The sequence below is a fragment of the Myxocyprinus asiaticus genome, chromosome 3 (assembly GCF_019703515.2).
Source record: "Myxocyprinus asiaticus isolate MX2 ecotype Aquarium Trade chromosome 3, UBuf_Myxa_2, whole genome shotgun sequence".
Taxonomy (NCBI): Eukaryota; Metazoa; Chordata; class Actinopteri; order Cypriniformes; family Catostomidae; genus Myxocyprinus; species Myxocyprinus asiaticus.
Window position 1 is genome coordinate 48,371,418 of NC_059346.1, and position 13,690 is coordinate 48,385,107.

General features: G+C 38.9%; 1 protein-coding gene across 1 annotated transcript in view; it reads right to left on the reverse strand.

Moving 5' to 3' along the window:
* LOC127421257 (active breakpoint cluster region-related protein) overlaps positions 1-1,487 on the reverse strand; it is a 290,552-nt gene extending 289,065 nt beyond the window's left edge. Inside the window, exon 1 of the mRNA XM_051664144.1 lies at positions 582-1,487. Coding sequence (XP_051520104.1) covers positions 582-1,308 — 727 coding nt within the window. The 5' untranslated portion in view covers positions 1,309-1,487. The remainder of the gene's footprint in view (positions 1-581) is intronic.
* Between the last annotated feature and the right edge of the window lie 12,203 nt (positions 1,488-13,690).

Consider the following 13,690-nt stretch of genomic DNA (forward strand, 5'->3'; position numbering starts at 1 on the left):
ACACACACACACACACGCGTGTTTTGTAAACATATATGTACTCTATTGTGGAAAAACTGGAAAACATGCATTAATTATCTTTAAAATAAATTGTGTCACTTTTTTGGCAAGATTTTTCGGAATGGGGCCCCGAGTTAGTAGGTTGCTTGAGGCCTCAGAAAACGTAAACCCGCCCCTGTCTCCATGTACAATAAAACAGCTTTTAAAAGGACAGATATGAGTGGAGTCTTCATCTTATGGGTGGTCACCGTTTTATGTTTCCAAATTAATGTTCATTTCTTTTGGAGTAAAACTTTATTATTATGGAGTGCACCATTTACTGACAATCACTCACAACATAAACCAAACTTTACTGAGTGGAACGTCCTATGCTGCAACTTAATTGGCCAACGGCAGCTTCCGATTGTAACACACATTCATAATTAAACGTGCAATTCAGCTGTCGAAACAAGCACACTTGCATTTTTGATAAGTGACAGTCAGTGACAACACTTCACATTGCTTCTTAAGAGACCTTGGCAATTTGCCAGTGGTAAGAGACTGTTATGGGAAGCGTTTTAAATGTTTTAGCTTCGTCCTACCTGCGGAGTCGTCGTCATGTTCGGAGCTCAGGTATCCGTCACTGCGTCTGTCAGGTGTGCTAAGTCCAGATCCGTGACATCCGCGGAGCGCCACTAAAGGAGACAGTCTCCCATCATCACAGTCCAGATCTCGACTTATACGGACCCGGAGATTCTCCTCACGAGCGTTACTCTTTGGGTTGACGATGTTTTTACGCAGGAAGTTCTCGTTCAGCTCCACGTCCTCGTACTCGTGGTCACTGTCCTGTTCACTATTCCTTCGCTCGGCAACACACTTGTCCAGTTGAGAGACATCACGAGCGGATTCCTCCTGAACATCGGGCTTTTTCCGAGGGGGGACGAGGATGGGCTTACCTGTCTTACTGCCTCTGGGCATATCAAGCGCAAAAGGTTCACCTCCTCCTCTGCTGTCTGTCCCGTGAGGTTTTATTCTGGCCGCTTGAGTGCCGTCTACTTGATCGGGCTTTGAAGGAACATCCTTCTTCTCCTCCGCCTTGTTCCACCACCTCTCGATGTTGTAACTTTTCTTCTTCTGCGCGATGGTGGTCTGCAGGTAAATCACCTTGAACTTCTCCTCCGACAAAGCCTGTTGTAACACCTTCAAATTCGCCTTGCATTCCTCCAGCTGTGCCTCGATGTCCTCCACCGAGCTGAGATTCATCACGGGCACTTCGCCGTCGGGAAACTCATTCCTCCAGTGCTTCTCAAATTCCTCCTGTTCCCACATTGCGCGAGACACGCCAATATACTCCGAGACAGCGGGGGAAAGTCCTAAAAATGTCTGTATTACTCTAAAACAACTGGGGCTGCCCGCCTTAAATGTCTCCTTTTAAAAAAGCGCGTGATCATGTTTTCCTCCACGCGCCACGAACAGCATATCCACTCGCACGAGAGATCAGTTTACAACTTAAAAAAACTCTCGGCTTCCGCTACAAATGAAAGTGGTGACGTCAGTGGGACGCAAAGCCAATGAGATGCGCTGGATTTTGGGGGACATCTGCCAAGAATCACACATTCAGATTACATATCATTTAAGCCCCACCTGTTGAGTAAGCATGCAATAGTTCACCCATGCACAATGAATTTCAGTGAATAACTGAACATGTTGGATTGCCAAAGCAATGCAATAGTGCAAAATAAAGTCATAGGAAGTGAAATAGCAAAAGTGCAAATAAAGTAAGCATGTAATAGCAACAAATAAGCAGAAATATTACTACTACAATAACAGTGCAGAGTACAAGTTACTTAGTAACAACAGATTCAGGAAAAGACATCAGTAATCGAAGGCAACATGTAAACTGAGAAAACTGAGCAGAAAATAAAGAGGACTAACAACAAGTAGCAATAGTAATAATGAACAAAGGCTCAGTTATAAATAGGGTAGACCGAGTGCAGTTGTAGCACTTTTTGTTTTTTGCTGTACTAAACAAATACAAAGCAGAATTAATATGCAATTTGCAGAGTTGGAGTCTTGATCTTGTGGTCTTGGTCTCAAGACGTCTAAAGACCATATAAAGGCGGTCTTGGTCTGGATCTGGGTCTCGTTACTCAGTGTCTTGGTCTAGGTCTCGGTTTATAGTCTTAGTCAAGACAGCAGTGTATTACCAGTGCACTAAATGTGATTATTATTTCAACTATTAGTTGGTGTGGCATCTTCATTACTGAGAATTTGCTAGTTCTCTGCCTCTGTGACTGAGCTCAGAATGACATACTACCATACTACTCTGTTTCTGCCATAGACATACAGGTGCATCTCAATAAATTAGAATGTCGTGGAAAAGTTCATTTATTTCAGTAATTCAACTCAAATTGTGAAACTCGTGTATTAAATAAATTCAATGCACACAGACTGAAGTAGTTTAAGTCTTTGGTTCTTTTAATTGTGATGATTTTGGCGCACATTTAACAAAAACCCACCAATTCACTATCTCAAAAAATTAGAATATGGTGACATGCCAGTCAGCTAATCAACTCAAAACACCTGCAAAGGTTTCCTGAGCCTTCAAAATGGTCTCTCAGTTTGGTTCACTAGGCTACACAATCATGGGGAAGACTGCTGATCTGACAGTTGTCCAGAAGACAATCATTGACACCCTTCACAAGGAGGGTAAGCCACAAACATTCATTGCCAAAGAAGCTGGCTGCTCACAGAGTGCTGTATCCAAGCATGTTAACAGAGTTGAGTGGAAGGAAAAAGTGTGGAAGAAAAAGATGCACAACCAACCGAGAGAACCGCAGCCTTATGATTGTCAAGCAAAATCGATTCAAGAATTTGGGTGAACTTCACAAGGAATGGACTGAGGCTGGGGTCAAGGCATCAAGAGCCACCACACACAGACATGTCAAGGAATTTGGCTACAGTTGTCGTATTCCTCTTGTTAAGCCACTCCTGAACCACAGACAACATCAGAGGCGTCTTACCTGGGCTAAGGAGAAGAAGAACTGGACTGTTGCCCAGTGTTCCAAAGTCCTCTTTTCAGATGAGAGCAAGTTTTGTATTTCATTTGGAAACCAAGGTCCTAGAGTCTGGAGGAAGGGTGGAGAAGCTCATAGCCCAAGTTGCTTGAAGTCCAGTGTTAAGTTTCCACAGTCTGTGATGATTTGGGGTGCAATGTCATCTGCTGGTGTTGGTCCATTGTGTTTTTTGAAAACCAAAGTCACTGCACCCGTTTACCAAGAAATTTTGGAGCACTTCATGCTTCCTTCTGCTGACCAGCTTTTTAAAGATGCTGATTTCATTTTCCAGCAGGATTTGGCACCTGCCCACACTGCCAAAAGCACCAAAAGTTGGTTAAATGACCATGGTGTTGGTGTGCTTGACTGGCCAGCAAACTCACCAGACCTGAACCCCATAGAGAATCTATGGGGTGTTGTCAAGAGGAAAATGAGAAACAAGAGACCAAAAAATGCAGATGAGCTGAAGGCCACTGTCAAAGAAATCTGGGCTTCCATACCACCTCAGCAGTGCCACAAACTGATCACCTCCATGTCACGCCGAATTGAGGCAGTAATTAAAGCAAAAGGAGCCCCTACCAAGTATTGAGTACATATACAGTAAATGAACATACTTTCCTGAAGGCCAACAATTCACTAAAAATGTTTTTTTTTATTGGTCTTATGATGTATTCTAATTTTTTGAGATAGTGAATTGGTGGGTTTTTGTTAAATGTGAGCCAAAATCATCACAATTAAAAGAACCAAAGACTTAAACTACTTCAGTCTGTGTGCATTGAATTTATTTAATACACGAGTTTCACAATTTGAGTTGAATTACTGAAATAAATGAACTTTTCCACGACATTCTAATTTATTGAGATGCACCTGTATATGGTTGAAGTAGTATGGTAGTATGTCATTCCGAACTCAGCCACTGTTGTCATCATGCATGCTTCGTCAAGCACTGCCACTGAATGTAAATGCAAGAACTATGGTCTAACAACACAAAGCCATCATTAGTGATTTATGGTTACAGCTGCCATGTAGAGGCCATTACTCGCGGTGGCTGCGACCCAGTAAGCTTGTTACGTTGTGGGAGTTGTAAGCGGCAGTGATTCTTATGAGCTGTTGGCGGGAGGTGGACTGCACAATTATGACAAATCATAATTGAACATTATTTCCCTTGATATTGTAATCGCTATTAATATTATTAATATATTGATTAATATAAATCTGTTGCATGTCATATTTATGTAGCTACACATCTCAAACAAGCTGAGAACTGTGTTCCTGAATTAGTTCATTGCTGTTCTATAAATCAGTAAATCAATCCAGATAGCAAGGAAACGTCGATTCAACGTCTATTTTTAGTTGTAAGTGTCAGGATCAGTCCTTGATCAGTTTTTTTTAATGTTGAATCAGCATTCACTATTTGGTCGATATATCAGAACGTTGTTATGCTGGACATATAACATATATTCAACATCGGAATGAGGTTGATTCATCAACATAAGTTGGTCGAAATCTTAACGTTTGTTCTATGCTGAAACTTGGTTAGAGAAGTCGGACTTCTGCGCATGCGCGTTTTTGAATCTACACCGGGCCAACCGTCAGTGGATGCGTCGCTAGAAAAAGGAAAGCATAAATGTACTTTTATTCATCATTTTACACAATATTTTATCAGTCTATCATTGAATATCAATTTAGAGTTGAATTATTTTATCCTTCAGTGTTTTAAAAACATTCCCGCTTTGTAATTTTGTAATTAAATGCCCTATTTGAGCACTGCCCAGTCTTCCATGAGGCAGCCGGTAACTGAGGTAAATTTAGATAATTCACATGTTGGACTCATTTCAGTTGTTGTAGATGGTCAACTTTCCTATGATCAATTTCACTCATATTTTCTAAACTTTAACTTTAGTTAATTCATTTATCTGTCTTCCTCTCGTGAATGTTTTATGGCACTTGCGAGCCTGCAGTTGTGCCGCACGCCATACTGAATAAATTATAGCCTACACAAGGTGAATACATTTTAAAACTGTCATTATATTAGCATACATTTAAATACATTTTCATCTGCTGTACATATAAATTGCGCTGGGAAACAGTTGGTGTCTTTTGTGTTTTAACTAAAGGATTAAATATGAGGATTTTATGAGGACGATTAGTAGTAGGACTGTAAATAATACTGTTTAATAATGTCACTTGTATGTATTTTTCTATTTCAGAGAGACGGGTGCTGTGTTTTATCCCTGTTTAATTTGCTTCATGCTTCAGAAAGTAATAGTTTTTAGACAATAACATTTTTTGCATTGTTGAAATTTTTCAGCAGCATTTATTTTTTTTAGGGATTGTCTTGGTTCAAATACAGAAAACAGTGGTATTCTTTTTGAGTATTGTAATGCCAAATATCTCAAGACAATGATTGATATACTGTAGGGTGGAGTTAAAATAATATAACCTGTTATTTCTGTATAATTCTAGAATTTACATTCATAAGACTTGATTTTATTATGGAATGACATACTGTTGAAATGCAGTTTCACTGTGATTGATGTCTTTTCTTTTGCCTTTAGTGAGGAACTCCTCAACAGAGCCACATCACTGAATGGTAAAAGTTTTCTCATCAATGATTACAAATGTCCACCTTTCCAAGCGTTTGTATCTATAGGGTTTGCAAATACATGAATGAAGCAAACATGTTGCAGAACAAAAAACAGATGGAAATAAATGTTGCCTGTACACTGACTGATGCACATTAATTACTCCAGAAAAAAAGTTCTTATGAAATATTTTGTAAGCCTGCTGATTATTAACCCTTAAAAGGGCAAGAATATAAAAAATACCTCATAAAATAATTAATGAAACAAATTAATTTATTGCTATTTTCTAACATATTAAATTTTTTTCTTTAACTGATTTTGCAGCATGTAGCCTATTTTTCATGAAAACAGGTAGGAACATTTGCCATGAGGTCAGTGGACTTCTCACAATGCTGCCATGTTACTTTAAATTAAGATTGTGAATTGATGCCTGAGTTTTAATACAAAGTCACATGACCTCAGTATTTGCAGGGACCCTATTTTCAATAATTTTCACAGAAATGTGGCCAACTTATTCACTGTTCCTCACTTCAGCCTCTCAAATGCTGTATTGCCCAGGAAACAAAAAACTTTATAGGGTTTTAAAGTCGTCATAAGAGTTCTTATAGCATTGGGAATACTCATGTGACCAGATAAGATTTGATACTGAAGAGGGTAATATGGCAATATTTGAACTGCATTGTATTTTTATTGCAGGTTTTTCTGTGAGCCCCAGCTGAAGACCAAGAATTTACAGATGTTGACCTCAACCTGTGTCAACCTTGAAAGTCATCTGTTCTATTGATGTGCACAAGTAGTCGAATACTCGAGTATTTGTTCTGCAATAATAGTAAAAATACTATTTGAATTTCGCAAAGTTTTGCTTTGCTGGCCACATATACAGTGAGATACTTGTTAAATCCTGAACATACAAACTAAAACTCGCAGTTATAACAGAATGCACTGGGTGGCGCTGTTGAGTGTGGACACAAGTTGATCACATTTGATGAGCAAACCGTTCTGTCAGTACGTTTAGAATAGATGGACACCAAAAAGAGGGTTATTGCGAGAATGTGGCTTACTGCGAGAAAGCTGTATGGAGATGGATTTGTTTCATATAAACATACAAATGGAAAGATATTCACAAATAGAAAGTTGGTTCACAAATAAATTGAATGAGATCCACAAATATATGTTAGGAGCTTCACAAAAATAAAGTGAATTCACAAATAAATAAAATGAGATAAAAAATGATTTAAAAATATATTTTTTAACTCACAAACACAACTCTGTCCAGCAATCATTTGTGAATTGCTTACTGTGCATTTGCAGTTCGCTACATGCAAATCTAGCATCAAGACATGCACACAAATCTATAAATAGGTGGACTCCACCCATCCTCTCCTCAAGCTAATCAGATAATGGCCACATTACTTAAGTTTCTTGACTGAAATGTGTCATCAAAACCTTTACTCTTAATGTTACATGGCAGATCCAAACAAACACACTACTAGACACTACAAAACATCAGTGTACAGATAGTGTCTTTATAAAACATGAATTAAATTAGATGATCTTAGGAGCATAAACCATAAATTAATACCCTATATTACACAGTGTACAAGATCTGCTATGCCAATAAATTGGTTTCACATTATGTTAAGCCATTGTAAGATAATATTGATTCGAATTTGTAAGGTAATATTGATTTGAATTCTACATTTTAGCACTTTTGTGTGAATGTTTTAGGAGGTTCCTTTCTAAAAATACAGCATCATGTTCTGACAATGATAATTGACTCATTAGTTTCTGCCATCTTTTACAGATGTTTCTCCTGTGTACTGCCCATTAACTTTGAGCACTTGACTCACCTGCTCCAAAACTCAGTGGTTCCAGCTCCAATAGAGGACACCTTTTAAAATGTGTAATAATTTTAAGTTACAATGTCATGTCTTGAAATGAAATTGCGATACAAAATTTAAATAAACCGTAACATTGTCTTTGGGTTGATTTACTTAAAAATGAAAATAGTGTAATTTACTCACCCTCATGTTTTTTAAAAACCTGTACTGTTTAGTTTCTTCTGTGGAATATGAGAATACATTGTAAAATGTAGATGCTGCTAATGAGGCTGAAATGAAAGTGAGGCTGTATTACACACACAAACACTGGAACTGAACATTACAACTGGAGTGCTGGCATTTTGCTTGGATTTGTTGTACATGAACATCCTCATTGCCACGTCATGGTGTTGTATCAGTTGTCTGGGCCGGATACTTCTAGTCAGGGTAAGAGCATTCTGCACAAATGATTGGAAAAATAACAGTTACACGTTAAAAACAAGTCAATTAGAAACACACCCACCTGCTGGCGATGCCAGTCAGAAGTTGGAGACACAACCCATGTCTTTTGGGGGTATGTTAAGATCCAAGATTTTTGAGGTTATTTGTGTGACGTTTTGGGCACTAAAATTGTACTTTGCCCCAGACTTTGTATTTTGGGTGATGGGGTGGTCATAAATTTGGGGGACAAATATATAAAAAATTGGGTTCTGACTAGTATTATGATTGACAGACAAATTAGTTTAAGGGGTTGGAAGTCGGACAGAGCGCCATCATTTCCGGAGTGGTGTGCAGAGATGGGGAGTGTGGCAGCTTGTTTTGCAAGAAAGAAAGTCATACACATCTGGGATGGCATGAGGGTGAGTGAATAATGAGATAATGTTCATTTTTGGTTTTCAATTGTTTTTCTTTAACTGTTACATTTGCTTCCCTGCAATCGTAAATATGTGGTTACATTCTCGCTTTATTTATTTTTTACATTTTCTCACCTTTCTCCCCAGTTTGGTATGCCCAATTCCCAATGCGCTCTAGGTCTTCATAGTGGCGTAGTAACTCAATCCGGGAAGCGGAGGACGAATCTCAGTTGCCTCCGCATCTGAGACAGTTAATCCGCGCATCTTATCACATGGCTTGTTGAGCGTGTTACCGCAGAGACGTAGCGCATGTGGAGGCTCACGCTATTCTCCGTGGCATCCACGCACAACTCACCACGTGCCCCACCGAGAGCAAGAACCACATTATAGCAACCACGAGGAGGTTAACTCAACGTGACTCTACCCACCGGGCCAATTGGTTGCTTCGGAAGCCTGACTGGATTCACTCAGCACGCCCTGGATTCGAACTTGCGACTCCAGGTGTGGTAGTCAGTGTCTTTACTTGCTGAGCCACCCAGGCCCCCCCCCCCACATTTTCGCTTTAAAGAAAATGAACGCATGAGGAAAATTATAAAATTTTGAAAAGAAAAATTGCAGTAAGAAAAACAATTAATAATAATAATAATTATTATTATTATTATTTTCTTTTTTGTCTTGTTTTCAGGTAAAAGTATCTAAACATTCTTTAAACAAGATAAATGTACTTGATGCATAACTATGTAAGATTATAAGACTTGTTTTCAGAGAATCTTTAATTAATTTGATATTTCTTACCCTGTTGGGAATTTTCTTTTCTTTTAAATTTGTTTTCTCGTTTTAAGCATAAACCTCACAAAATTTTGTTTACATTTATGCTTAAAACAATAAGCAATCTGCCACTGCGGTCAGAAAAATAACCTACTAAAATAAAAATAAACTAATGTCTTCAAATTTGACAGTTTTGCTTCTAAGGTAAAAAAAAAAAGTCTAAAAAAAGACAAAATGCTGATTAAGAACAAAAATTATTTATTTATTTTAATTAGTCATTTTTTTTTACAGTAAGAAAAAACTTGTTTTCTGTGAATCGTTGAATGTGGGACTAAAATCAGTGAGAGTAAGATGGTTATCATGAACAGATATGGCGAGGAAAGTGGAAGAATCTTGTATTACATTAGAAACAGGAGATGAGCACATTTACTGATACTAATGCAGTCATACCTCTGAAAGGCAGAGCGCTTGTCTCATCCTCTCTACAGCTGATGCTACAGGTTCAAACTGTATCAACTACCAGTGGGTTGTAAACTCTAACATTACTGCTCATTATCCAATCATTCTTTGCTTCATACCAAACAACTATCAACCTAATATGCAACAGTTAGTTCCAGTCCTCGAATCTGACTGGACGAGAGACGTTCCTTGAGTGCTGATGTCTCAGAACAGCAGCAGTCAGATGCTTCACTGTTTGTATCACTCCGCTTTTGTTCATGGCATTCTAAACTAAAGTGTAAGAGCAGCGCAGATGTGTAAAAAGCTAGATATGTGTCTTTTCATTTTTCCCTGTGACATTAAAGATTTTAGCCAGCAGGGGCGCCAAAAGACCATTTTTGTGTGTTATGAGCGAGTTGAACAAATGTTCATTTTAGTCAGCACTGCCAGTCAGTGAGTGGTTTCTTTGAAGTCATCGGCAATTGCCCCTCACTCGGTTTTACTACTGGACTACAATTGGGAAATACAGCTTCTGCATTAAGGCTTATCACAGCTGAAATGCTGTCTGTTCGTGCTCCAGTTGTCAACCACGCGAACGGCAGAGCAAAAGGCATTTACACTTAACTTGGATGTTTACATGGATTTATACAGTTAATCCACCCGGATTAGCTGCAATGGTTTCCGGTAAATGTGTAAATATTGCTCACGACATGCGGGACGTGGGACAAAGAGCACTGATATATTGCTGCACTGATTAAAAAATGTACACTTAAGGGAGTCGCGTGGCACCATGCGAGGGTCGGATGTGTGAACGGTGAGCTCTGCACACTTTGCTAGTTTTTAATACTTTTTGTGTCATAAACCGGTGAAACATGGAGACCATGTTCCATAACTGTTCTATGAGGACAATATGTCAAAGAATTCAAGATCCTCAGGTTCTGGAGACATTAAAAGACACTTACATGCTTAAGCTGATACCCCAGATAGGGCCGCAGATATTCAGCGTCAACTGTCGAGCATGTCGGCAATGCTTGTGAAGGTCTGACTTGGAGGATCTTGATGTAATACGTCGATCGATCACTGCAATGGAGACGAAATTCTCTGAGTTGGTTACAGGAGTGTCGGACGTCGAGCAATGGATCGATTATCTGGAGTCATCGGAAAGGGAATTAGCTGCTAACTTCAAGTCTTTCTGCTCTCCTTATCTGGAATTTCTCATGCTTCTGTGTCGACCATTCTGGCTACCGAGGGAATTCACAGCGGTCATTATCACTGCTGTGTACATCCCCCCACAAGCCGACACAGACCAGGCAATCAAGGAACTGTATGGGTGTATAAGAGAGCAGGAAACCGCGCACCCTGAGGCTGCGTTCATTGTGACCGGGGACTTTAATAAAGCCAATTTCAAATCAGTCGCACCAAAATACCACCAGCACATTAGTTTTAACACACGAGGAGACCGGGTTTTGGACCATTGCTACTCTCCCTACTGGGATGGCTACAAATCTCTCCCCCGCCCACCATTTGGTAAATCGGACCACTCTTCCATTCTGCTTCTGCCCGCTTACAGGCAGAATCTGAAACAGGAAGCACCCACCCTCAGAACGATCCGGTGCTGGTCGGACCAATCAGACTCTATGCTACAGGACTGTTTTGATCACACGGACTGGGAGATGTTCCGGTCCGCCTCTGATGACGACATCGAGCTTTACACTGATAGCGTAACGTGTTTCATCAAAAAGTGATGTTCGCGCGGCACTTAATGTGCGGACCTCCGCTTTTAATTCCGGGAACGCAGAGGAGCATAAACAAGCCAGTTATCAGAACAGCAAAACGCCAGTACAGGAGTAGTACGGTACATTATATGATTTATTTTCCTGGGCTTACAACCTTTCAATTAATTATAAAGTGTCTTACAACTGCAATTACAAAAGTCAGATTGCATATAATATTATATATAAATAAATAGCAGTTCTTAAAGTTCTAACATCACAGGAATGCAACAATTAGCTAGTCAACTTCCTGTTTTTAAAGTGTCTTGCAAAGATACACAGTACTTACATACGTTAAATAACATTAAATCAGCCCTGTTATTATATGAAGAATAAGCAACAAATAAAGTAATAATGACTTACATGTCTCTTGATGAAGCCTTGTCTCTCTTGAAGAACAGGTGAGTTTGTTATGGTTCTTCGTATTAAAAGGGAGCCAATCACAAATAACTTCTGGGAAAAGGGAATAACCAATGATATTTGAGGTTATACACAAAACAGCAAGAGCCCGCCCCATGATTGACAAAATTAAAAGGTGTTCATGCAAGCTAAGTTTGAAGAATGATTTTGCTTACGGCAGAGGTTTCTTCGCACGCAAAAGCTTGTATTGCATGCGCAGGAGATTTTGTGCATGCGAGGGTTTAAAACGAGCGCATGTGTTCTTTTTCCTTGCATGGCTTTAATCTATTGTGTGTGCGAGCGTCAATAATACGCGCAGATTATTGGCATTGATTTGCCACCATACTCTTGCTTGTGTGATATTGCTTAATTATTCAACTTACGCCAAAACCACCAGGCTTAGAACCATTAAACTGGCATCACACTGATCCACCTCCATTCCTGCTTGGTGTTGGACTCCACTGCTATGTGTCTCTGAGTGATGGCAACTAGATGCAGCCAGTGCCAGCCAGACATCACTTCAGTGTTTTATGATGGACTTCAGGGGACTAACTGATGCCAACTCCAACCATAAGACATGGGATACTTCATATGCCACTGCCTGAACCTTGGACTTAGGATAGACCTCAGCGAAATGACCTGCTGGTTGAACTGTGATGCATCACCTTGGTCTAATGATGGACTACACTCTTAAAATGGAATATATAGTCTATCATTTAATTGCCAACAAAACCCTTCAGTCAACCAACTAACAAAGCATCTATGTATTTATGTGAACTTCTGCAGTTAATCCAGGCTGAACTTCAAAGACATTAGACATTAATCTTATAGTTCATACAAAATCTTTGTTTAAACACTGACCCTTAACACTTACTTAGTTTACTAATCTTAAACCATGACCTGGACTGCACATAAGTAATATTGGCATTATATTCATGCTGTTTAGCCAGAGGGGAACTGGCCCCCGCAGTAAGCCCGGTTTCTCCCAATGTTATTTTTTTACCATTAACCAACATCTTATGGAGTTTTGTGTTCCTTGCCACAGTCGCCTTCGGCTTGATCACTGGGGTTCTAAATACAATTATTATTTAATCATTTAAAAAAAAAAATGTTTTACACAATTTACAATCATATTTAATCAAACTACACAATGATCACTGTAAAACATTATAGATATTACGGTTTCATTTTCTGTTAATGCATGATTTCCTTTAAAGCTGCTTTGAAATGATGTGTGTTGTGAAAAGCGCTATACAAATAAAATTGACTTGACACTGGAGTGACAAAATCCGAATACCTGATTAGGTCATCTTTTATTTTATATGCGTCAATGAATTTAACTAGCCTTGAATAGCAGCCAAAGACACATCTGAAAAGTCAAGACACATAGATATAATATCAAGATATATAATTAACACAATATACACCATTTACATTACAATATATAGACATTAGAATATTGTTGTATAGTATTTTTTGTGTAGTCTGTTTTTTTGCTGAGAATTATTGTAAGAATATTGTTTTAGTAGCTCAGAACATTATGCAATGGAGGGTGAGCACATTATCTTTCATTTGGCATAGAGAGAAGTCTGGTGGCTTTTTTAATTCTTTGTAGTTACATCTTGGACTCAGTCCCAGAACTTCGAGGTCATTTGACTAAAAGCTTATTCAACTCATGGCAATCAGCAACGAGTGGATAATGCATAAACTTGTTCAGTTACCATGGTGATTTGCATATGAAAACCACTTTCCAGTAGATAGCAAACTAATGAAATTAATTTGTGAAAAAAGGAGAGACATACATGTGAATGCATGATGCACATCATTTTCAGCATTATACTACATCTATGGATCTCGGAACTATTGGAACTGGAAGTGCTTTTTATATGTGGTTTCCATCTTGGCATCAAAGGCAGTATAGGAAGTTAGTATTTTTTAAAGGTTTAATCAATGTTAAGGTGTTGCCCTCCAGTGTTCAGTATGTACAACAAAAACACTGAGCATCCAAGATCCATTTAA